Genomic DNA, 25097 nt, shown 5'->3' on the forward strand with positions numbered 1-25097 from the left:
CGGCTGCGGCATCGCCTCCGGCTGTGGCATCTGCTGCGGCATCAGCTGTGGCTTCGGTGGTGACTTCCGCTGTTGTTCTGGCTTTGGCTGTTTCTTTAGTCGTGAGGACCAAGTTGTATTGTTCTCCGCCATGGCCTTCTCAGATTTAGATTTAATTGCCCTAGGCCTAGGGGGCAGAGGAAGCGGTGTTGTCGGATGGGGCGCACTCTTCATAGAGGTACCAGCGTTCTTTGAGGTCCGGCGGGGTCGGGAGCGTCGCTTTCTAACGACCGCAACAGCTTACCGACGAGACGAATGGTCTCTCGCCATCTGCTTCAAGATCGCCTTTTCCTTCTTCATTTTAGGGTGTCATTCGAGGAAGCATCATGGAACCCAAGGCAATTGGTGCATTTCAGAACCGTGGCTGCTCAAGAGTCAGCAGCGTGGGGCTCGCTGCAGCGTGAGCAAACATGTCGTGTTCCCGCACACGGCGCTCACGTGTCCCAGCCTCATACAATTGTGGCATTGCAGTGGCCTTGGGATTAATGGTCGCATAGGGTGTCTAAAGTGGCCCACCTTGACGGGCGAAGGGAGAGTCTCGCCCTTGAAAATAATTTTCACACAGCGGGATGTGCCGACGCAATACACACGTGTTATCGCGACGCCATCAACGGCAGGTTTCACTAGAATCGGCAAGTCAGCGCTGGAGATGGAGACGTCCACGTCGTAGATGACACCAGTAGTTTAACCACTGTTCTGGGGGATGTACGAGCGGAGCTTAACGCCACCTAGTTCTGCAACTTTAGTCAATTTTCTCAGCGCAGTCTCCTGTGTGACGTCGATAGCCGACACATTTTTTCGTGTGTTGACTCTAACGTCTGCTATGTGATTTGGCGCCACCGCTTCAAGTTGCACCGATACAGACTGTCTGTTGAGTCGCCTCAGGTTGTCGGTAGCGAGTTCTGGTACAAATAGAATCGTACTGACTGCGGTATTCTGAGTTGGTCCTACCGTTGGCGTGCTCGAAGACATGGATGCCCTGGTGGTGTGTCTTCGTTTCGCCTTGCGGCTCCGCACATGCTCGAAGGCGTGTTGGGAGAAGTCCTCACTGCTGAGCGAGTAGACGCTGGTGTCATCGCCGTCGGTGTCACTATGGAGGCCGGTCCGCTTCCTAGACGCAGCCGCCGCTGAAGTCGCCATTCCCGGCAGAGGCACAGGGACGTCAACTTGCATCCGCGCCTCGAACCATGCCGGCTCTCCAAAGATGTACGCAGGAATAAGGAAAAAAACAGCTGAGCTAGAGAAATATCGTCCTGGCTCGCAGACACTTCGTCTTCTTTCCTCGTAAAAACAAAAGTTTCGAAGTAAACTTCAGCGCAGTGTAGCAGCAACTACCACGCCAGACTTTCGCGGCCCCATCATCTGCGACGAAAGCCAGAAAAGTGACCAGTGTCGACTATGTTTTAGCATCGAGTAACCCCGTCACCCACTCTTCCGCTCACCTTTATACCACGGAGGTAGTCAGACCGTTCATAAACGACCACGCAGTAAACCTAAGACCTTAATACTGTGCTTGCTTCCGCCTGCATTTTTCTTTGACGCTCGTTATTTCTGTGATCAGTTACCGCCGCCCTTTTAAGAAAAGCGAACGAAAGAGGAGGAAGAGGGGAAAAAAATGAGGCCTGAGAGAGCTGCACCTTGTCCCCCCTGCCTTATGGGGTCCTCCAAAGACGATAGACGCTCGTGTGTTTGGCTCGACCTTTACCGCTTTACGCTGGCTCATGAAAGGCCAACGAGCGCGCCCTGCCTAAGCAGCAACGTGCCACGGGGACCGAAGGGTAGTTTATTTTCCCAACACCCTTTCGAAGGCCGCCAGGAGAAAATAAAACGCTCCGGTAACAGTGCGTGGGCGTGCAAGGAAAACATAGCAGGGCGTCTGTTCTACAACAGCCAACTCGTTCGCACCTATATAGCTACACGGCTCTTATGAGATCGGCTTGCTTGGTTCACGGAGTGCGTGCGTGTGAGTGTGTTTCACACACACACAGAGAGAGAGAGAGAGAGAGAGAGAGAGAGAAGCAAAGAAAGAGAAAGAAGCAAAGGAGAAAGAGGCAGCGAGAGCGAAAGAGCGTAAGCCGCGTTCGTCAGCGGACGTTTGCGGGCCGGAAGTGTCGTGTAGCCCGAGAAAGGTCGGCTGTGGAGACAAGATGCGGAGGCTGACTAACGGGTGCCTGCGGCTGGAGAGGGTGCAGTAAATAAGAAGCGGAACAGTGTACAGGCACGCGCCTCTTTTGGGTGACGTCAGGCCTTGAGTCACCCTCGCCGCCGTTTACGACTGTGGTTAAAGCTAACCAAAATACCATCCGCTTTCGTACGCTCTGCCGACGCAAGCGAGCGACGGGTCTAAGCGGAAACAGAGCGGCAAACATGAAAAGGGAGCTAATTTCTGTCGCAGAGAGGCGCACGACAACTTGAGTTGAAGGCTATAACTTTACGATGAACAGTTTCGGTCTCGCTGTTGCGGACGTGTTAGCACCGCACGAATAATAGGACAGTCAACTGCGCCCCACAGTCGTGTACACATGTGTGGAAAACAGGCACGGCATTCGAGTGCACTTCTCTGGACGTCAAAGGTTTACTGCGCACACTGCCAGGTCCATTTCGGTACAGTTATGCGGCACAGACATCCGCATATAGTCCTCCATAAAGAAAGCAACAAAATCCCAATAAAGAAAGGCATCAGGCAGGGAGATATGATCTCTCCAATGCTATTCACAGCGTGTTTACAGGAGGTATTCAGAGACCCAGATTGGGAAGAATTGGGGATGAGAGGTAATGGAGAATACCTTAGTAACTTGCGATTCGCTGATGATATTGCCTTGCTTAGTAACTCAGGGGACCAATTGCAATGCATGCTCACTGACCTGGAGAGGCAAAGCCGAAGGGTGGGTCTAAAAATTAATCTGCAGAAAACTAAAGTAATGTTTAACAGTCTCGGAAGAGAACAGCAGTTTACGATAGGTAGCGAGGCACTGGAAGTGGTAAGGGAATACATCTACTTAGGGTACGCAGTGACCGCGGATCCGGATCATGAGACTGAAATACTCAGAAGAATAAGGATGGGCTGGGGTGCGTTTGGCAGGCATACCCAGATTATGAGCAGCAGGTTGCCATTATCCTTTAAGAGAAAAGTGTATGATAGCTGTGTCTTACCAGTACTCACGTACGGGGCAGAAAGCTGGAGGCTTACGAAAACGGTTCTACTCAAATTGAGGACGACCCAACGAGCTATGGAAAAAAGAATGATGGGTGTAACGTTAAGGGATAAGAAAAGAGCAGATTGGGTGAGGGAACAAACGCGAGTTAATGACATTTTAGTTGAAATCAAGAAAAAGAAATGGGTATGGACAGGGCATGTAATGAGGAGGGAAGCTAACCGATGGTCATTAAGGGTTACGGACTGGATTCCAAGCGAAGGGAAGCGTAGCAGGGGACGGCAGAAAGTTAGGTGGGCGGATGAGATTAAGAATTTTGCAGGGACAGCATGGCCACAATTAGTACATGACTGGGGTAGTTGGAGAAGTATAGGACAGCGCTTTGCCCTGCAGTGGGCGTAACCATGATGATGATGATGATGATGCGGCACGGCAAAAACTTATTATTAAATACGTGTAGAATATTGCAGATATCGAATACCGAAAGTTCATTTACGCAACGGTCGAGCAGACTCGTCATATATGTTGAATACGCCGGCTCTTATCGGATAATTTGAACTAACCAGCAACAACCATACCTGTCAACGCCGAGGTGTCTTCCTCAAACGAGGAAATTTACCGCATCACTGCAAGAGATGCGCACCTGATGGCCAGGATTAATACGGGGGTCTCCACTGCAGCCTCTCCCGTGACCCAGTGGAACAATATCTCACCCCTGCGCCCTGCACCAAGCTTTGGTGCCCAGAACACTAAACAGCGTACCAAAATGCGCCTGGAGCTTGACAGGCTTATGGCCTCACACAAGGCGCGGGTTGCGGCGTATACAATAGGGAGATTTAGAAATATGGTATCCAAAGTTGGGGGACACAGTCCGTCGGACAAACCTACACAGTGCAGTTTGTCTTTGTGCGTATGCGCAAAGCCGCACCGGTGTGGGCCATTTCCGAAGCTCCCCAAATCTCCTCGCGAAGTATGCGCACGTACGTGTGCACGCAGTGCATGTCACAAACAAATGACGTACGCGAGCTGCCGGCCGGGGCAGAAACTATCGCGGCGACATGATGAATTCGGACGACACAATCGCGCGAACGTCTTTTCGCCGCCCATTCAATTGATGCCAGCCGTCACCGACAGGCCACGCGTCTGTCCCTTTCCTTTTCTGGGCTTCGCTTTATTTATTGATTTATTTGTTTATTTTTTTCTCCGCTCTCCTCGTGACGCCTTATTCAGCGCCAGGCGCGAGCGAGAGTCACGGGTCACGCGTCTAAATAGAAAGCCAAAGCGTCTGTCTTCGCAGGAAAATAAAACAAAAACAAAATGAAAGAACGGAAGGAAAGGAATGCGAAGCCAAAAGAAGAATGCGACGGGCGGGTCGCACGTGCAGCCCCAAAAATAAACAAACACTGCGACAACAAAAGAGCGCGCGGGACGTCCAAGCTGCCTTGCAATCCTTCGAGGACTACGATTGCAAATCATGTCGAGAGGGGACCGAGTGCGCTGGCTTTTGTGCGCATATACGCTTAACATATATGCATAGGAATGCGGCGTCGAGGCCACCCCGCTTTATATACAGCAATGCCTTGTTATAACGAAGTTGAAGGGGGAGTCAGAATTATTTTCTTATACCCATTGCTTCGTCATATCCCGTATTGCATGCACTGCAATATGAATCCCAATGGGTATTTCAAAGGGGACCTTCACTTACTTTGTTATATCTATTATTTCATGATATCCTGCCGCATTTTAACGATGTTTGACTATAGATAAGAGCTGCATGTCGACATCCAAGAAAATTGCCAGTGCATGCACCTCTATCGTGCGCAATCGTAAAATAAGTAACGACGTAGAACGCGGTATCTCTAACGCACAAACACCCCCTAACAGGATAGCCTGTAATATCGAAGGAATTATTTTGAAGATTGCTTTATTTGGACTACCACCTTTCTTGGGCCAGTGCCTATAGTGTGCAGACGCATAGTGTGCGTAAGCATTCGTAGACGGTATACGGTCTGCGCGAAACATTTCTAAACTTCTCTGCATGCGAAACAGCGATCGTGCTATCTTTAATGACAAAGATATGAAAAGTTCTGTACTTTAGTCACTGCTATTCGTCACCACCCGTATTCACCTCGAGTCCGCTACTCTGTCTTGTCTTTTCGCGCAGAGGAAAGGCGTCGTTCATTTGTCAATGCGAAGACGCACGCAGCGCCATCTTATACATCTTCCAGTATGAAAGACAGGATGTATAAATATTCTACAACGGTAAGCAAAAATCGGCTGCAATGGATTTAGGAATATGTAGTCTTGCTAAGTCTATGGTCTGTGCCGCATTTTCTTTCCTTTTCTTTTCCTTCTTGATTAATAAGATGATGTGCTATAGGAGAGGTTGGTACCTTTAGGAGGCACCGGCCGCAATTGGTCGCGTGGCATACAGTACGAAATCACAAAGAGCGTGCGAAAAGCGCTGAATGCCGTCAGAGAGCACGAACACAAACTTTTGCACGAATGGGAGAGGCCAGAGGAGATGGTGAGATAGGAAGACACGAAATATAAATACGTACCAGTTGCATAAGCATACATATATATGCAAGCACTTCGAATTGTCCGGGAAAGCATACGGACGTTCACAGCTTCGCAGACAAGCGGAGTGAATGCCTGTCTTGTTATACATATTGCAGGCAAATATTTTTAAGTAATTGTAGAAGGAAGAAAGAAAGGACCGATGGCCGTGATACGCAAAAAAAAAAAAACGCAGAGGAGGCGGTAATAAAGAGAGAAGGCAAGGATGTTAACCAGAAATGCGCCTGGCTGGCTACCCTACTCTGAGGGACGGGAAAGAGGGAATAGAAAGATAAGATAGAGAGAGGGAGGGGAGGGGGAGGAAAGCCGGGGTTAGCTCGCGCACGCGCGCGGACGGCGTGAGGGAGTAAAAACAAAACGCAGACAAATAAAAAAAGCCTTTTAAGAAACAGGGAAATGCATACACACGATAAAAAGTAAGTAGATCCTTTACTTCTTCTAAAAAGATGCGTGCAGTGCTAAGTTACGAAGTCAGACTCGACGCCAGCGCATAGGTCGGCTACATTAGTGTGCCGTCCCGCAGCGCATTCGAGGTTAAGGCAAAGCGAGCGAGCCATTAGCAGCATTAATGCTATCGTCGCATCGAAACGGCAGCTGTACAGGAAAGTAGACTCACGCACACACAGGCGCGTTTCATCAGCGGGCCATGCACGACACGTCAACAAGACGGCGGCAAATTAGGCTGCGCCACTATATAACTAGGTTTCGGACCGGAAGACATTTTTTTTTCAAAATGCGATGGGAACCGGTTATCAAAATCACACGGACAGCCCACGCGTCTACAGATTATACTCGCGGTAGCACTGGAATTCTCGCTGAAGAAGAAATGAAATAACGCTTTTGTGTGTGTTTCATTTCGTCGCGTGTCCTTGTTCTTGCTGCGCTACACTATACGCCCTTCCGAGAAAAAACAAACTACGAGATCGGCCGATTGACAACTCCAAGTGTTCCCCTGGCGATAAATTATTTGCCCACCTTCTCATTTTCACAGATTAGATAGATAGATAGATAGATAGATAGATAGATAGATAGATAGATAGATAGATAGATAGATAGATAGATAGATAGATAGATAGATAGATAGATAGATAGATAGATAGATAGATAGATAGATAGATAGATAGATAGATAGATAGATAGATAGATAGATAGATAGATAGATAGATAGATATTAACGCCGAACTTGAAACTTGCCAGGTGTTACGTTCCGATTCTCCGCATTGTTCATCTCTGCATTGTGTGCTCGTCGTCGGTACGACATGCGGTATTTGAAACCAAACAAGCAAGAATATTCCACATTTCTCGTTTGATTCAGTCATGACTGCTTGTTTTGCACAGCTTCCCAGAAAAAAAAAAATTCTCCTTTGTTGTGCCAACCACGTCGCGGCACTTTGGCGTATGTTTCTTTTCTTACGAGCGCTGTCTTTGCGCGAACGATTCATCTACGTCAACCTGTCCGTTAAGCATGCTTTCGAAGAACTGTACAAAATGCGCGTGAAGAAGAAATATGGACGGTCTGCAACAAAGCGCTCACCACAATATGATGAGGCGAACGTGTAGATTTTAAAACGAGAAAAATAAGTGCATCAAGTGGAAGAAAGAAAATAATCAGACAATCTGCCCTTTCTTTTTCTTTTTTTTAATGTTTTACCCACGAACGAGCGCACGACTCCCCACGGCGCTATAATAATAATAATAATAATAATAATAATAATAATAATAATAATAATAATAATAATAATAATAATAATAATAATGAATTAATCGTGAAGTCGTATTATTCACGTCGGATAACTGAAGCTAGTCATCAAACGAAGCGAGATTTCTCGCGTACTCATTCAACGGATAAGTGCGAGATGAATGTTCACGGCAGCCATTATTGCGGAAAAGTAGCAGAGGGAAGGAAGCTTACACCGTTATTTCCTTCCGATGCTCTTATATCGGCTATTTTTCTATTCTTTACACTCATGTCTTTTTTTCTTCGTGTTCATTTATTCATTTATGCGTATTTTCCAGTACATCGTTCGTTCATAATTTTTGTATACTTCCCTCCTTTTGTAAACGTTAGTTCGCCCCTTGGCATCAAAAGTCTTGAACACGGCGTTCAAGAAAGAGAGGAAATAGGGTCCATGAACCCAATCTGAGCAACCTTGCAAACCCTTTGCTATATTTCAGTTTGAGACCTAAACTGCGTGCTTTATTGCTTTTCTTAATTACTTGATATGTACGTTTAACCACCTCTTTACCTCCGGCTTTCGCTAAAGACATCTCTCTGAAAATTAGTTTGCACAACGTTTCAAGCCTTCGAGCGTGCCAAAAACGTTCAGTCCTATTCTCGAGAAAATACGGTAAGCGTTGTTTGTTTACTACGTCAGTCATGTAAGTACGTGAAGCCATGATGACTTCCTGCAGTTTTTTATCCTCTTATTTTTTTTTTAGATTAATCTCACATATACAGCACAGTGCAGACGTTCCCACTGCTTACGAAGCTCGAAACCTTTTCATATGGGTCAGATAAAATATTGATCCTCGATAAGAATGACCGATAGCTCCGAATGCAACCCTGGGGTATAAAAGGAACTGTAGAAACACCTTCTATACTACTGCCCGTGCTTCGGAAATGGAAGGATCGCCCTCCCCACCGCTCCCAACCAGCCAGACGGAAGAGCTCTCTAATTTTACAAAATCATGGCGTCACAGTCTGGCATATCACAGAGGCAGAAGGCCACGAAAGCTCTGTTGCGATTTCCGAAGGCTACCGGAGTAAGCGACCGTTTGTGATATGGAGCAGAGAACACTCGCTACGTTAACGACGTCAGCACGGACTTCTTTCTCCTTCTGTTAATCTTTTCCTCCCGTTTCACCAGTGTCGGCAACCGGTATATAAGGGCTTGTTAACCTGCTTGCATTCATTTGCGTTCCTTCCCCAACAGTGCAGAAATTGTTTGGCATCTGTATAGCCTTGGGACACTAAACAAGGCATAAGTGTTTGCTTAGTATGTCCAGCATGTTTGATGCAGCGCGAAACAAGACTAAAAGTCGAGGCAGCTGCGAAAACACCCCGTTTTGGATCATATACACAACGGAGAGACGCGACATTTGACTAAGAGGTGAATCTCGTCGAACGTTGGCAATTGTTCAGCTAAATTTCGTTCCCACGCACGTTGCATTCAAACAAAGAGAGAGAGAGAGAGAGTGAGAGGGGGGGAAACAAGGACAGAGAACACTAGCAATGCGGGTTTGTCCCGCAGTGTGTCGTGATAGCACAGAAAAGGACGACGACACGAAATCGCACTTGTATAATGACGCAAAAACGACAAGAGTACACAATCTATAGAATACACGATCTGCGAAGCCTATCACACCTATAGACGTGAAGGCCGGTTTATTTAATTTATTGATTTGATACACTGCCGTCCTAGTTATGAAACGTTGCAGAAGGGGTGTACAGGAAGTACACGAGTTCATACTAGAAGAAGAAAAGAATACAGGGAAAGCATAATCTGAAAAAAATGAAACAAAATACATTGGCTCAAAACTAAGAGAATCAGACAAGTGCTTGTATAATGCTGGCTAACATGCAACGTGATGAGAACGTTGTTTACAAAACTGTTTGGCTGGCGGGCATGTTGAAAGCGCCTCAAGAGGTGGAACTTAATCCAGAGTCCCCCACTAAGGCCTGCCGCATTAGCTGATTGGGCTTATGACCATAATCATAATCACAGCATTTAAGTTACTGAGAGTAGGCATCTGATAGCTGAGGTGTAGTGCTCAATTTAAACGTACTAACAAAAAACGAAAACAAAATACAGAAGGAAATGAGAGAAAAATCTCTATAAACAGTCGACGTTATAAGTTCGCTGGCTTCTACGAAGAAATACGAATTTCTGCTCTTTCAGAGCAACGAACCGAGAGAAGAAACGGAACCGAATGGCTCTTATTATTTAGTCACAACCATGTGAAGCCAACATATACGGAGGCCAAAGAAAGCACAGGGGAAATTATTTGTCGTTCTTAATTGAAGTGTGGAAAATGATAAAATAAAGGGAAATTAAAATGGACGAAAGAACGTCTGGGCGCCGGTGGCAAGTCCTTTCTGGATTAATAAATCACAGTAAAGCTTACAAAAATGTCTGGGGACTGCTACTCGGAATCAGAGTGGCGATATATGTGCCCAGGATACGTGACAATTGATCTTGTTCGCAGATCTGTAAACTTTTGTCCTCATAGTGGACACGTGCGTCTGTATTGCAACAGGTTTCTTCCCACTGTAGTACATTTAGTTGCAAGCTAGCGTTGCTGTTACATTATACCGCTGTCCTGTGTGTTAGCGTTATGTTATCCAGGACAATCGAAATTCCGCTCTCTAACGCTCCTTCAGTCTTTCTTTTTTCCTTCCCTTGCTGAAACGTAAAAAAAAAGAAAAGAAAAGAAAAGACTGCTTGGTGTTTACTAACTGCAGACAGATAAAAAATAATAAGCTCTGTGAAATGTGGTATTCGTCTTTTTTTTTTTACCGGGAACCCTTGTTGCTTTATTCAAATACGACGCGCGTGGTATGGAACTGCACCTTTGCAGAACACGTTCATTTTACCCACTTTATTTTTATGCGACTATATGACGTTGTCGAGAGCCCGCATAATGTTCATGTTCGTCGCCAATGTTTCGACAATCAATCAATCAATCGACCACTCAATCACTCACCCAATCAATCAATCAATCAATCAATCAATCAATCAATCAATCAATCAATCAATCAATCAATCAATCAATATAGCCGTTCACCATGTCCTCAATGCGTACTCAAACCTACTGTGAAGAAGCAGCCAAACACCACATTTTGAAGGCTGGCCCGTTGTCTTCTCTAAAGACATAAAAGCGCATATTACACACGTCTATGTACACTGAAGCCAGATGGAACGTACTTGCGACTTATTTTCGGAGCTGTGTCGTTCGGCATAGGTACATCCACTTTATGTCGTGGGGCTACGTTTCAGTGGACTATGCGGTCACTACGAATACATTTTTTTTATTTTCTTGGTAACGTAAAACGCACTTTAGACAGGTTTACAACGCGGCTGTCGCGGGGCAAAAACGCGATCCACTGCCGAAAATACGCCGAAATAACCCCGTAAATGCGCCGCCCCCATTTGGTCGCGCAGCTTAAGAAACTTTTCGAGGACGCTCGAAATCAGGCCTATTTCCTTGCGCAGGAAACACATATATCTCTGCTGATTGATTTATCCTTTGAAGTTACCGATATGAACGGTAGTTTCGTATCAGGCCATGACTGCATGCATTATATGCTATCAATTGTATATCCCATGTGCTTATCCTTCTTTTCTTCCTTTTTGTCTCTTTGCAAAACATCATATGTAATTGAAATAAGCTCTGTGTGCGTCATGTTTTTGCCACACTTATTGCTGTTAACAAGAGGTCCATGAAACTCCGCACTTACTAAGTACCCTTTTGTATTCTTATGTAACTGCCTATACTACAATGTCTAAAGACCCTTCTAACCCACTGCTGTAAAAATCCCTGATGGGATTGACAGTATCACAAGATAAATAAATAAAATAATATATGGGGTGCCACAGTAAGTTTTACACTTGCGACGGCAATATTTTTGTAATAGTTAGGTTGCACTTTAGCATAATGAAAACACCGCCGAAGCCGTCTACGCTTGGACTGCGAGGCACCTTGGAGTTTGTAAACACTTCAGGGAAACTCGTAGAACGCTCTTTCATTGAGGTATTTTCGGTTCCGTGTCCCGTTGTGTGTTCGCCTGTCATCCTTTCGCGGAGAGCTAACGAAGCTGTATTAAAGACTAAATTTGTTTCACGTGATAACCGATTAAAGAAATAGACCACGCAGGCATTGCCGTCACGATAAGAACACGGTTATCGTGCAATGTAAAATTGAAGATATTTTACAAGCGAGTACTTAGAGTGGTATTTTCGTATATGTGATTTCATCTCACACATTGCGGCCTTCGCTACATCAACGCAGACAGTTTCTCAGGAGAAAAAAAATAATAGTAGTAGAAACTCTGACGCTGCGACGTTTCAACTATCATGGAAACGAGACGTAGAACACAGATTTGTCTAATCTTCGTGCTTCAGAATTCGAACGTACGTGCTTGAGGCGTTATTTATTGCACTTTACCTTTCTTTGAGTTTCCAAGCGATCATAGTTGTCTAAACACAGTAAAGCGATAAGTATCTGAAAATATGTACAATCAGTTTTAACTTGTCGCATTCATAATACAACATATTGTTCAACCTGGCCCATTCGCAAAGTTACAAAAACTGTTAGGAGGCAGCGGGACGGAGCTTAGGCAAATCCATGCCCTGTCCGACACTCCCGTGGTGGCTGAACCGCCGTATACACACATGCAACTCCCACGGACACTAGCGCCAAAATTTCGTATAGTGATGCTTGTAGGAAACTATCCACATTAAAGCGCACGTTCACGCGCGCGTACAATAGCGACAACGAGACAATCGCGGGATACAGGGTCAGGTGTGTGCCTCTTACCTGCGACAGGCCGCCCACTTCGAGGAAGGCCGGCTTGCGCGCCTTCATGTGCGAGTGGACCCGCTTCAACATTCTGACTCCGGCCGCTACGGCCTTCTCAGTGGCGCGACGCAAACGCATGTCTCTCGGCCCGTGGCTGCCCGAGACCCCGTCCCGGGCCTTCGGGTCTCAGGGAACGGTGGTCGCACGGCCGGGGTCTCATCTCGACCGGCGTGCCAGACCGCCAGCGACACGCCGCGAATGCCCCGTGTTTCCACTCGTTTTGCTGAACTTCTGCCTCTCTTCGGGAACGTTCTTATTTTCTCTCTCTCTCGCTCTCTCTTAATCCTGCGATGTGGACTCTCCAGAAGCACCTAACACACCGTTGTTGGAGGAGTAAGGAGTATAGTCATCATCACATAGGCAGCACTGGCACCGCCGCAAGACCACGCCGAAAGAGAGTTGGCAGGACGAGAACTTGCCGAAAGTTTTCACTCAGTGCAGAGGTCCTCAGTTCACGGTGCGCTCGGAGAAACGCAAGCTCGCTCGCCGCATCAACCACGCTGTCACACGGGTACCGAACACTGTCGTCATCACGCACGGGACTTCCGCGCTGTATGCAAAGCCGACGATCTACGCCACTGCACAACGGGAGAAAATCACTTCTCGAACGTTTCCCTCCACCTGCTAAGAGGCGCGGTCACACCGCGAAGGACGGCCGTCGGTGCAAGAAGAATTTAACCACAAGGCCAGTTTTGAATGGGGTGACAAACACCGGGTGTTCAGAACCGCGGCAAGCGTCGGGACACCACGTCACCACAAACGGCGGCAATTCTCGGCCGAAAACGCGTAACCGCTCGGTTGCCGCCGACACAGAATGAAGCGAAGTCTTTCTTGGCAGGCGTCGACGGGGCGAGCAGACGAATGCAGCTGCGGTCACCCCTCGAGAGCGACAGCAGACGACGCGCCGGGTCTTGGCAACGCAGACGAAGCGACGCCGCCCGCTAGGGCTCGACGCGGGTATTTTGTTTTGTTGTTTTTTTTACCACTGTTTTCGTTTCGTGGACGTCACACGACGACGACAAAAGAAGCGCCAGCCGACCACTTCGGGCAACGCGGGCCACGTTGGAGACACAGACCCGGGGCGAGCGCGCGCGCGCGCTGTAGCGCGACGTTGCCACCACAGTGCGCCGGCGACCGCGGGCGAAACCAGTCAGCCACTCGGCGGACTCTCTCGATGTGGGAAAGCGAAGGCGACGCACGTTGGATACGCGCACGGCGCGCGCGGGACGCCGGCGCCGCAGGCGAGCGCTGCTAGCAGGCTTTCGGAACGAAAGGATAGAGGGCGCTGCTTGAAGCGAAATGGGCGTGGGACGCGAGAGGGGGGCGCTCCGGATACCCGCTTCCACATACCGTGATTCCTTCCGTTTCCTTGGGTATAGTTATTCCCTTTTGTCTTTATCGAGCCTTCTCGAGGGCTCAGGGGAACGTCGCCGATGTTTGCGTTCGTCCGCCGTGCTGAGAGCGCCCACTCCGCTGTTGCTTTCCTTTCACATATCTGTATTCGTATCTACGCAGTTCCTCGAAGTCGTGCGATTGCAACCAGCGTCTGAATCTGTCGCAAATTCTCGTATATTCGTGTCGTATTCTCGTATTCTCGTTGCAATTATAGAGTGCCAGTGTGCGGCATGTTTAACCATTTCGATTATGTCTGCTTGGCAAGTAGCTCCTGGCTCGATTCCGATCAAAGGCTTCTCGCTGACGACGCAGATTTCGATTGTATCATCTTAGGCAGTTGATAAAAATACATGATAATCTGCTGTTTTTTTCCCCCGATTTATTTGTGTTTTTTGGAGCACTGTTCTTTTCAGAAAGAAAATTTATTGATTATTGGGGGGACTGGCGCGCCAAAACAGCACACGGGGCGCGACACATGAGAGTCGCAACATAACGCGGGGCTCCAGATTTCAACAACCTAAGGAACTCTATAGCGTGTACTGAATTTGTGGTACGTGGGTGCATTTATTGAATGCCCCTGCATCGGCATTCAGCCCAAAAACAACATAGTAGTTGGGCAACATATCTTTAGTACTCGAATATTGACAAATCCTTCCTCCTCTATTAGTTGCCGGCTTCACGTCCCTCCTCATCATCGACCTTATGAGGCCTCTAATGTGGGGATTGCACGACGGTCATTGAGAACGTCGTTGTTCGTGTCGTATCGATTATTACATTACTTCGAGTGAAAGACGAACCGCACATCTAAGCGAGGACTGCTGAGTGTTTCTTGTTTTTCCCGCAAACTTCCCCGTGCAATAAAAAACCCCAGGAAAGTTTCGCCACTCAGATGAGCGTCATTACGAACTGTTCTGACTTCCTTTTATCGTGACATAACTGACATTGAATAATTCTTCGGCGAGCCAGCTGTAGTGTAGTGAATTCAGATGTTGTTGAAGGTGTATCCCTTGTTGACAGTTCGACGCCCAGTTGACATATGACCGCTGAAAAGCATAGTTTGCATTCAACAACGTATAGCGACTAAAGAATCTCTGCTGGTCAAATATGTGCTCCGCGAGGATAACTATTCAACAGTAACGCTATATACAGGGCGTCCCAAGTATCATGCAAAATATTTAAAAATATGCAAATGCCACATAGCTGGACAGAACCAAGGTAATGCTGCTTGCGGTCACTTGGAGATACTCAGATTATTTTTTTTGCGTTCCTCCTAATTACATAAAGAGACTTAATGAAGTAATCAATTTCTCAAATAATAAAATTAGATTAAAAGTGTCAATGAGAAAATTGTAGAGCAGCATGAAAAACACACAATGCGGATAATTGTTGATCCATACATGCTGCATAAAAATGCTTTCCTGAGCGTGAAAGAAGTGACTGGTGGAATGACAAAGCAACCGCACAAATCACAAAGGTGAAGAAAAGAACAAAAAAAAATATGCCGGCGTTTTTTTCTTCTTCTTTCATTCATATATTGCGTACAAGCCGCATCCATGGTTTTATATCATGTACACACACATGGTACATGTTTATATTTTACGTTAGAGTCCACACATACCGAGCGATTGTGCACAGTAAAATTTTTGTACCCTTAGGTGAATCAGTTGGACCCTTCACTTTGACAGGTAGGATTGAATCGTTGACGGGGAGGAGGAGGAGGAATAAACTTTATTTGCGGACAGCAGGATTGAGAACTAGGCCTCTCTACCTAGATGAGAAATGAAGTTTTCTTTTTGGACCACGTTCGCGGCAAGCATAAGTGGGGCGATGAATGTCACAGACGACGCCACAACTGCTTGAAATAAAGTTTAATAGCTTTGGCTGGCAAACTCTCTCGTCAGAGATTTTGGTGCGTGCACCAGGTGCCTACTTAAGCGTCCCTCATTGCAGGCGTTGTTCGAGCTCGCTGTCGTATACAGTAATGTTTTTTTTTACCATCTTTATATTCCCTCATTCCCGTCCCCAAGAGTAGGGTAGCCACCCAGATGCATTTCTGGTTAACATCCCTGCCTGCTCCTCCTACTACTCTCTTCTTTTTTCTTTTTACAGCCAGATGAGCGAGCGTGTTGACCACTGGACAAACTAGCACACCTAAAGGGCCCCTCACCTGGCCCCATAGCAAATTTTCGTTATACGCTGAAATATGTTACATGTACATTAGGGAGCGTTCTGCCGCAAAAATGTTCAAATCGGCTCATTCATAACCGAGATAGAAATATTTCAGTGCCGCGAACACATGATTTCAGGAGGCGAGCTCCACTGCATAGCGAAGCACTCTCTCCACACGCCCCGTCTAGCCTCCGCAAGCGAAATTCCTTCCCTGCGTTCTCCCATACCGGACCTCGAGGATCGCGTGGCGACTACGGACGGGCCTCGCCTTCACTTTTTTTCTCCTTGCCTTTTTTGCGGCGCGGCGCACTTCCGCTGACGGCGTCGCGCGAGAGCTGTTGTGCTGTGCACAAGGGCACATAACTAGCGGTGTAATTCAGTGCTACACGAATACAAGCGGATCGCAGAGCATAATCACGCTCTGGAACACAGTAGAAGATGGCATAACATCGGTACCTGCGCACGTGACTGCACGACCATGGGAAGAAGCATACGAAGCTGAAGTACATCTCTTTTACTTCGGTGCGACGCAAAACAAAAAGAAAAACAAAAAAACACGGAGGCATTCCGTTTGTGCGTTTTATTATTTCTCCAAACTTCAATTCGTCAATCGTCAGTCGGCAACAGATCACAGACACAACAGATGCTGCCTTGAATGATTCTCGAAGTCACGTGTCGCCCCGAGCGACGTCACTCTGCGGACGCGACTACGTAGGCACAGGGACACCAGTACGTCACCGTTCGGCTTGGAGTGCAGTCGCCGCGAGAGAAAGGGAAAGCGGCGTCCGGATTGAAATTTCCGACCTTTCCGCGGCGCGTAGCGATCGTTAACACGATCGTCAGCGCGCATTGCATACTCTGCGCTTGTCAGCTCAAAATGGCCAGACCTGGTGGGGGGGGGGGGCCCTTTAAGAGCACAAACTTTTCTTTTTACCATGTTAGTCGAATTCTCAGTAGCGCTGGTAAAAAAAAAATGTGTTTTTCTTTGCCATATGGCGAGAGGGAAGGCAGGAATCAGGAAATGGCCTAACGGCACGACAACGCAAATAGATGCAAAGCTCTGTGGTAACAGCGAGGTACGACGTCTAGGAAGAGGTTCGTCGCTGCCATGGCTTGAAAGTTAGCAGAATGTAGAGCCTTGGGCTTGTTGGCATCTTTTGAGGAACGAAACACATCGCGTAAGGGTAAGACGGCGACGTCTTACCCTGCCCAAGCTTCCGCCATGGCACGGTGTTCTCGGATACCACTCAACCTGACAAAGAATTCGAGAAGTTTCCCACTGGACACTCAACCAAAAGGCTTTCGGGTTCGTGGACGATCTTGTTTTGTGTCAAACGCGTGCGATCATGCTGCCGCCCACAGGCATGCTTGCTGTGGGCGTCCGTCTTCGCGCACTGTTTGCGCCATTGCATACGAAGCGCCGGCTGGGAATTCGTACTTGGACGAGAGATAACAGAAAGATAAATAACTTGCACAAACGCCCGGCCGAACCAGCTGGTTGGCACGGCCAGCTTTGGTGACCTTTCGGCCGTCGAAGGGACGCCGGTTGCTCACGATCTGCGAAAGACTGAAGACAGTTCCCACTGAGGTGCAATGTGCCGGAACGATGCGGAGGAAAACGAAACAATAGCGGGTATTTCCACACAACGACGACCAGGCGAGAAAATCAGGTAGGGGGGGGGGGGGGGAGGTCGTGCACGCATGGACCTTTAGAGCTTAGAAATGAGGCACGTACCCAAAACAGAGCCCGGAACGCCGCGCCCTAGACTCTCTCTCCCTTCCTTCCGGACACGAGAACGTCGCTCAGGCGGCCGACTGGGCGCTAATGAACGCGAGAGGAAGGGAACGTCGCTGGCCTGAGCTGTTGGGCTGGTGAGGGGAGGGGGAGAGGGGTGAGACAAAAGAGGGCCAATGCCGAAAAGGCGCGTCCGAGCGCGACCAAAGTTCTGGCACGCGGCTGCCGTGTCGAAGTAATTCAATCGAAAAGGCCTCAACTGACGAGGCCGCGCAGAGCCGATGCGAAGGCACGTTTTCGCAACTGACGTCATTAACGGACGAAACGAACACAAACGCTGGATGGGGCGACGGAGGAAGGCGGAGTGGGCGCCCGGGGGAGATGCGGGGGCGTCACCATACGCGCTGTGAGCGTAAGCGAAGTCGGCCGCTCCTCCCTACGAGTTTGCGCGCGCCAGACGCTTTGTTTAAAGTCGCCAGCGTTCTGAGAAGATGGTTTCGCTTCCTCGACAACTCCGTTTGCAGGAAGTCGACCGAACTTCCTCCCTTCGTGCGGCCTTCGTAATTTTTGTTCTCGCTTCCCTGGCGACTCGTTATACGAGCCTTGTGTTTTGACTGGCGCGCGCATAGCCGAACGTGGTAGTCTGTATTGGGTTGGCGTTTGAGATCTACTTTGTTCTGCGCACGTACTCTCATACGCAACAAGCAAGACATTGCGGATGCGTCAAGACAGGAGTCACGCCTTACAGGCTATACTCACTGGCGCGTTCACTAGAAGGCGCCAGTAGAACGCGCCAGTGAGTATAACCTCGGAACTCTCCTCTGCACGTAAACGCTCACGGGAGATTTGATGGTGGCCCCGAGGAAACTCCCAAGAATTTCGGAGTGCTCCCGTGCGCCTAATAAGCAGCGTGATAAGCAATGTAGGTCTTACATCCAATAATTGTAGCAGCTAGACTGGATCCAGCATCATGGCGGTATACGCTCTGTTGAAGACGCTTTATGTTTCCTCTCTCCGTAACGATTGATTGATTGATTGATTTATTGATTGATTGATTGATTGATTGATTGATTGATTGATTGATTGATTGATTGATATTTTTATTGTCATTTTGGGAGACCGAAGTGAGGCGCAAATGCGGAGCGTACAATTTGCAGGGCGCTTTTTATGCCCCTATATATACAGTACCGTGAAGGACATCCCGGTGCACATTCCAATACAAAGACAGAGAAATTGCGGTCCAATTCCTTTCACAAACGGCTCTTAATCATACCCGTCGCCTGGGGCAACGGGCTGTCGTGAGGCTAAAAAAAAACACAAATAAATTTGAGTTTTACATGCCAACACCACGATCTGATTATGAGACACGCCGTAGTCGGGGGGGCTCCGGGTTATCTCTCTCTTTTTTTTTTTTTTTGACCACGTGGGGTTCTGCATTGCGCGCTCCCAACGCAGCGTACGCGAGCGCTTTTTGCATTCCGCCCCCATAAGAACGCGGCCGCCGCGGCGGGCACCGCACCCACGACCTCTCGTACTCAGCAGCACTATACACAACATAACCATCGGGTTACCGCGGCGCGTTGTCACGCGGCGTGCTACGGGATAGGGAAGTTCTCTGAATGCGTTCAATGCTCTGCGAGTGACCGATCGCCGTGGGCGACCGAATTTTTAGTAGGTCACTCACTCACAAGTAGGTCACTCACTCACTCACTCACTCACTCACTCACTCACTCACTCACTCACTCACTCACTCACTCACTCACTCACTCACTCACTCACTCACTCACTCACTCACTCACTCACTCACTCGCCGCGGTTGCTCAGTGGCTATGGTGTTAGGCTGCTGAGCACGAGGTCGCGGGATCGAATCCCGGCCACGGCGGCCGCATTTCGATGGGGGCGAAATGCGAAAACACCCGTGTACTTAGATTTAGGTGCACGTTAAAGAACCCCAGGTGGTCGAAATTTCCGGAGTCCTCCACTACGGCGTGCCTCATAATCAGAAAGTGGTTTTGGCACGTAAAACCCCATAATCTAATCACTCACAAGGGTGTGGCCGTTTGCCACTTGTTGGCTGCGCGAAGCGCTCCTCGGGATAGAAAAAGAACAAAGCGAAGGCATCGGCAAGCATGAGGAGTGACGACTCGCCGTCGAGTACACGACGTGACACGACAACCCAACGCGTGTTAGGATGTCGCCCAACAACGATTTAAGGCGCACCTAGAGCATATGTAACGCTCACTCCCTCTGTTACTATATACTCTTGCTACCATGAACATGTCAGCCATTGCATATGTAAAGGTGACAAGCGAGTTGTGTACCCCCAGTGCGCTTGTGTCGGTTTGTGCGCATATAACTTCCGAGTCCGCGTGTTTGCGTTCGAGAATGTGTGCATCTATAAAAGCAAATTTGATGTAAAGGCGACTTCGCCGCGTGTCCAAATGAATGTGCACCAGATTATACTATTGACTCGCAAAGTCATTTGCAATACCCTTACTTTCGCTTTGCGTGCACAGAATACCCGTTTTGTTTCCGTACCTTCAGAATGTAGTATCTCTTTTTCTTTTCTCTTTAGACCTGCTTCTTTATACACTTGTTTACATATTTAAGTACAGTGAGGGCACGTATGGCGTTGAAGAGAGTGTGGTCTGAAATAACGTAACATATATTTCGGGAAAATTTAAGAGACAGTCGCAAGTGTAATAGAGATGATGGAGATGACCAAGTTTTTACAGTCATTAGACGTCCAGGGAATGAAACAGTGCAAATATTATTCCGTGAAACAACAAAGAACGAACAGTTCATGTCAGAGATAACTGGTACGAACGAGATCATGCGTATCGAGGACTCGCTAATTGTAAACGTCAATTTCTTCCTTTTTTTCAGTAAGAAGTTTAATTCTTTCAAATCCAGAGATTGAAAGGGCCAATTTTTTCTTCTTCTCGTCTGAAGTATTTCGGAGCGCCCACAATGCCACCTGAGTTCGTGGACGAGGGAAGTAGGGCACTGGGCATACATAACTATCACTCGCTGAGTGGATTCAAAACGTTCGACAAAGGCACCGCCTAGTATGAAAGAGACGTTTAAATAGCGCTGGATTTAAGAAAACTTCCAACAAGTGAAAGGCAGGAAATTCGGAGATAGGAGAGTTTAGGTTACTTCAGCACACACTAATCATCTTTCTTTCTCCCTTTTCCCTTTCCCTAAGTGCGGGCTAACCTGGCGCGATTCTGTGTCTCTTCGCCTTTCCTTGATAGAGACACTTGAGCGCTAAATGCTATCTGATATTTAGTTCGAGACAAATCGTTTTGCGCGCACAACTGGACGAGTGGACGAGGACGGTGCAAGGAGGCACGCGAGCGCTAACTTGCAACGTTTTTATTGAGAACCGCGAAGCGGTATACAAAGGCTTTTTTTGGCCGAACATCACGCAAGCACCACTTGCAAAACTAACAGTGACGTTGCAAGTATTGTAATTCCTTGGAAGTTAAAGCGATGGGGCTACTTCGACACGCAGTTATCTCCTAAAACATCAATCATCTCTTTCTCAATAATTCCACGCGTCAGTTAGCAGCTGCTTCTGCCCAAACTGACGCGTGGAATAATTGAGAAAGGGATGATTGATAGTTTAGGAGATAACTGAGTGTCCAAGCGGTCTATCGCTTTAACTTCCAAGGAATTACAATACTTGCGTCGTCCCTGTTAGTCTTGCAGGCTGCGCTTGCGTGATGTTCGGCCAAAAAGAGCCTTTGTATACCGCTTCGCGGGTCTCAATAAAAATATTGCAATTTAGCGCTCGTGTGCCTTCTTTCACCGTCCTCGTCTGGTTGTGCACCCAAAAGTATTTGTCATGTCTTACCGACATGCCCATACAGCCACATTACAGTTAGTTCAAACGTCATTAAACACCTGTTGTTAACTTTTTAAACGTTAGTTAATCATTGAAGTACCAAGAAGCTCTCTCTAGTTTCCCCGAAAACATCAAAATAACCCTGGTTTCTGTTGCGCTATACAGCACGCGGAAAGAGCGAAGCAACCACCCATGTAAAGTCCGCGTCTTGACGTAAATCCCTGACGAGCTCCCTAATTTGCGCTGGAACTCTTCTCGGTCCCATCTGGACACGCAACTATGGCCGAGCCTCAGACACAGCCTTCCCCCCTTTCTTGTCCCTTATACTTCCATTCACAGCGGCGCCTCGCAGTGTGCGCTCAGAAAACTTGGCGCGCGAGCGTTGGCGGCGATATAGAACTTTCTCAATTTCCCAGCTGCTTTGCGTTTAATGGGCCCAGGGGCTCTATTCTGGACACGCATGGCGGCTGCACGGCCGCCATTATCCGCCATGTTTACTCTCTGATTGGCTGTCGAAAGATCACGTGTTTTGAAATTTGTGCCGGGAAGCGGAAGTATTGCAAAATGCAATTTTGCGTTTTCATCAAGATGACGAAACGTGACGTGGAGCTGCAAATGTTATGGACTAATACATTTTTTTTTTGTCCTTGGCAGATATATTGTGATGTTAGCGCTTCAAAAAGAATGTGAGCGGTAGCGTGCAGAAGCCAGTGCAATGCATCTGCAATTGCGTGAATATGTGGTGGCGATTCAAGATATGCGCCATGCCAGCTTGCTGATTGGCTGAAGGAATATCTCATGAGGAGCGTCACAGGAAGGGCTGTTTCGTAAACGTCATTTTGACGATGCGTGACGTTGCGCAGGGCCGCCATTGCTGAGATTTTCCGCCATAATTTTTGCTGTGACGAGCCGCGCGAATTATGCTAATGGGCAGCCATATGCAATGGCAGCCGAGAGGAATGCGTATCGCCACATTTTCCCCGTCGTTTGGCGCCACGAAAATCTTTTGTTCATAACGCGTGCTCATAGTATTTGCATCGCTCTCGGGTGGTGTTGGCATTTGTGTTTTGGGCCATCGTTTTTTAAAAGAACGCGTAAATACGAAATAATATTGGTTGAATATAGCAAACATTCAGCAATGTTGTCCACTTTTCACTGCTGCATTTGTATTGTAATCGAGATTAATGGCTTTTCGCACAATCAAAAGTTATGACAACGGCCTTTTTCTAACTTACAAAAAGAAATGTACGCAAGGCGGCGCCTTGAAGTTTCCTCCCGCGGTGCGAGTAACCAGCGAAATGAACAAGAGATGGCAGCGCCGGCGCTTGCGTCGCTCTAGTGGATATCTCTGGCGCGCGCAACGCTATCGGTGATATTCGGCCGTTTCTAAGCCAGCCGAGTCGGGCTGAGTCACTTGCGTTTCACGAAATAGCGATAACGTGGCCTAGAACGTGCGCGCATCACCACTGGTAGTTCGCGTATGTTGTCTCAAGAAAGAAAACAAGCGCGTTGGCACGAACATGCGATGACTCATTCCATTTTCCAGGGACACGCATCCGAGCTACTGAAGCAGACGACGGCTTGTACGCAGCAGACGACGGAAGCAAGAAGCGTTTTCGACAGAATAATCATACGCTTTGAGATAGCTGCTTTATTTTTACTGCGGAGGAAAACTGTTTTGCTTTACCGATAACGCTACATTCAGTGCCTTCATTTCAGTTTCTTAGGCGAAACGTCAAGTTGGCGTCACGTTACGTAGGCAAAACCGGGACACCAGCGCCATTTTGTTTGCGTCGCGCCTACGTCACGCATCGAAGAAAATGGCGGAATGTCCAGAATAGCGCCCCAGGACTGACTTTTTCTGTCATTTTTTCTTCTCTTCCTTCTATTTATTTACTTGTTTTATGCGTCACACTCGCGCGCACTCGCGCCCTATAGCGAGCATTACTATAACCTTCGTGAACGGGCCGGCGTCTACGTCACAGTCCAGCTGCCGACGTCAGAGTGCCTTCGCGAAAGCCCAGTGCCATCGACCGCTGAAAGTCCCACGCACTCCCACGCGGTGAGCGCCTTTCTAGAACTTTGCCTGCTTAAGAACGAAAAAAAAAAATGAACGAAAGGATGAGAAAAGGTTGGCCAAATGACAGAGCTTGGGGACGCCGTCTTGGCACGAAGCGTTATTCCAACGCCGGACCTTTGAGAGCTGCTAACTGACCCGTGGATGGCTCGAGGGAGAGAGAGAGAGAGAGAGAGAGAGAGAGAGAGAGAGAGAGAGAGCATTCTCGGAAGGGATATAGCGAGGCACTGATTGTTTGCCCACGTGCGTCGGCGTACAACGGTCGTCCGGCACCGGAAGATTGCATCTTTACAGCGCACGCTGCCTAACAGGCGCGAACAAAAAAAAAAAAGAACGTTTGTTTTCCTCGCTACCCCTCTACTCTTCGCGAACGCACGGCGTGTTTTGTTTGCGCGCCGTCGGCCCTTTCTCAATGATCGGCAATTGCGATAACGGCGAGTCATTAATCAGCGAGGACGAGAGCTCGGCCGGCAGTCGACCATGGCTGCAGAGAGCCCGCTGAACGTGCCTCGGTCAGCGCTGTAATGGGACGATTGCGACCCGCATCCTTCCGCCATATCTCCCTGTCCTCACACCGATATGCACCAGCCTCGACAGACAGTACTTCAGCGAATGCAGTGTTGTTGTTGTTGTTGTTCTTGAGCACGAGCTTGGCAGGTTTCATTCTGGGCATTCCGATGACGTCAGAATACAGGAACGCTCGCGTATCGAGCTTTTGGTGCACGGTATAGAAATGCAGGTGGGTAAATTTAATCCGTACCTGTCCAGCAACTCTCTTAGATCTATCTAACTGCTAGGTTACCTAAAGTGGGACTGGGTCTGCGTTCGAAATTGTGAGTGGGTGACTCAGTGCACTGTGTAACGCTGTAAGGTCTGTCTGTGCGAGATTGACACTGTGTGTGGATAACTATGTGGTGTGTTGACAAACTATGCGACAGTGCTTATAGTCTTATGAAGACCGTACCGCCGTTCTTTATCTTTCTCTCGCCTTTCCGTGCCCCCTGTTCTCGTCCCCAGTACATGGCAGCCAATGTTCTGGGTAGTCTCCCTCTCTTTCCTTTACCTCGGTTGGAACGCTAAACCAAACCAATCAATCACATCGACATGCTTTTCGCAAAGGTATACCTGGCTCGATTCCCCCTCCCCCACTCCCCCGCATTTGCGTGAAGGTCCGCACACCACGTCAAAATACTACCGTCACCATGTGTTTATAGTGGCAGATGTAGAAGCTATCTCTTACACTATCATACAACATCTCCTTAATATGTGCACTGAGCATACAACCCTTTTTGATACGCAGGAAAAAGGACCACAAAGCGGTATCTTGCAGCGAACATCGGAAGACACACTTCTAGTTTCCTCGCAGTTTAGTGAACTGATAGTTTAGGAGCGGATAGTTTAATGAAGTGCAGCACACAGGGTGTTCCAGATAACACGGAGCAAGATTTGAGTAACTGCGATTACGTAATAACGGAACTGATGTGAAGCGCAAGCGGCGGGATGCGTCAGCGTTTCTTA

General features: G+C 48.0%; 1 protein-coding gene across 7 annotated transcripts in view; it reads right to left on the minus strand.

The window, feature by feature from the left end:
• Window positions 1-25097, minus strand: part of LOC135910746 (pleckstrin homology domain-containing family G member 5-like) — a 747540-nt gene that overhangs the window by 275629 nt on the left and 446814 nt on the right. Inside the window, exon 1 of one of the 7 annotated variants that reach the window (XM_065442822.2) lies at window positions 12312-13479. The exons of the other annotated variants lie outside the window; for them this stretch is intronic. Within the exon in view, the coding sequence (XP_065298894.2) occupies window positions 12312-12431 (120 nt within the window). The 5' untranslated portion in view covers window positions 12432-13479. Of the gene's footprint in view, window positions 1-12311; window positions 13480-25097 lie in introns of those variants that run through there. 7 annotated transcript variants of the gene reach the window in all.

Source organism: Dermacentor albipictus, chromosome 2 (assembly GCF_038994185.2).
Source record: "Dermacentor albipictus isolate Rhodes 1998 colony chromosome 2, USDA_Dalb.pri_finalv2, whole genome shotgun sequence".
Taxonomy (NCBI): domain Eukaryota; kingdom Metazoa; phylum Arthropoda; class Arachnida; order Ixodida; family Ixodidae; genus Dermacentor; species Dermacentor albipictus.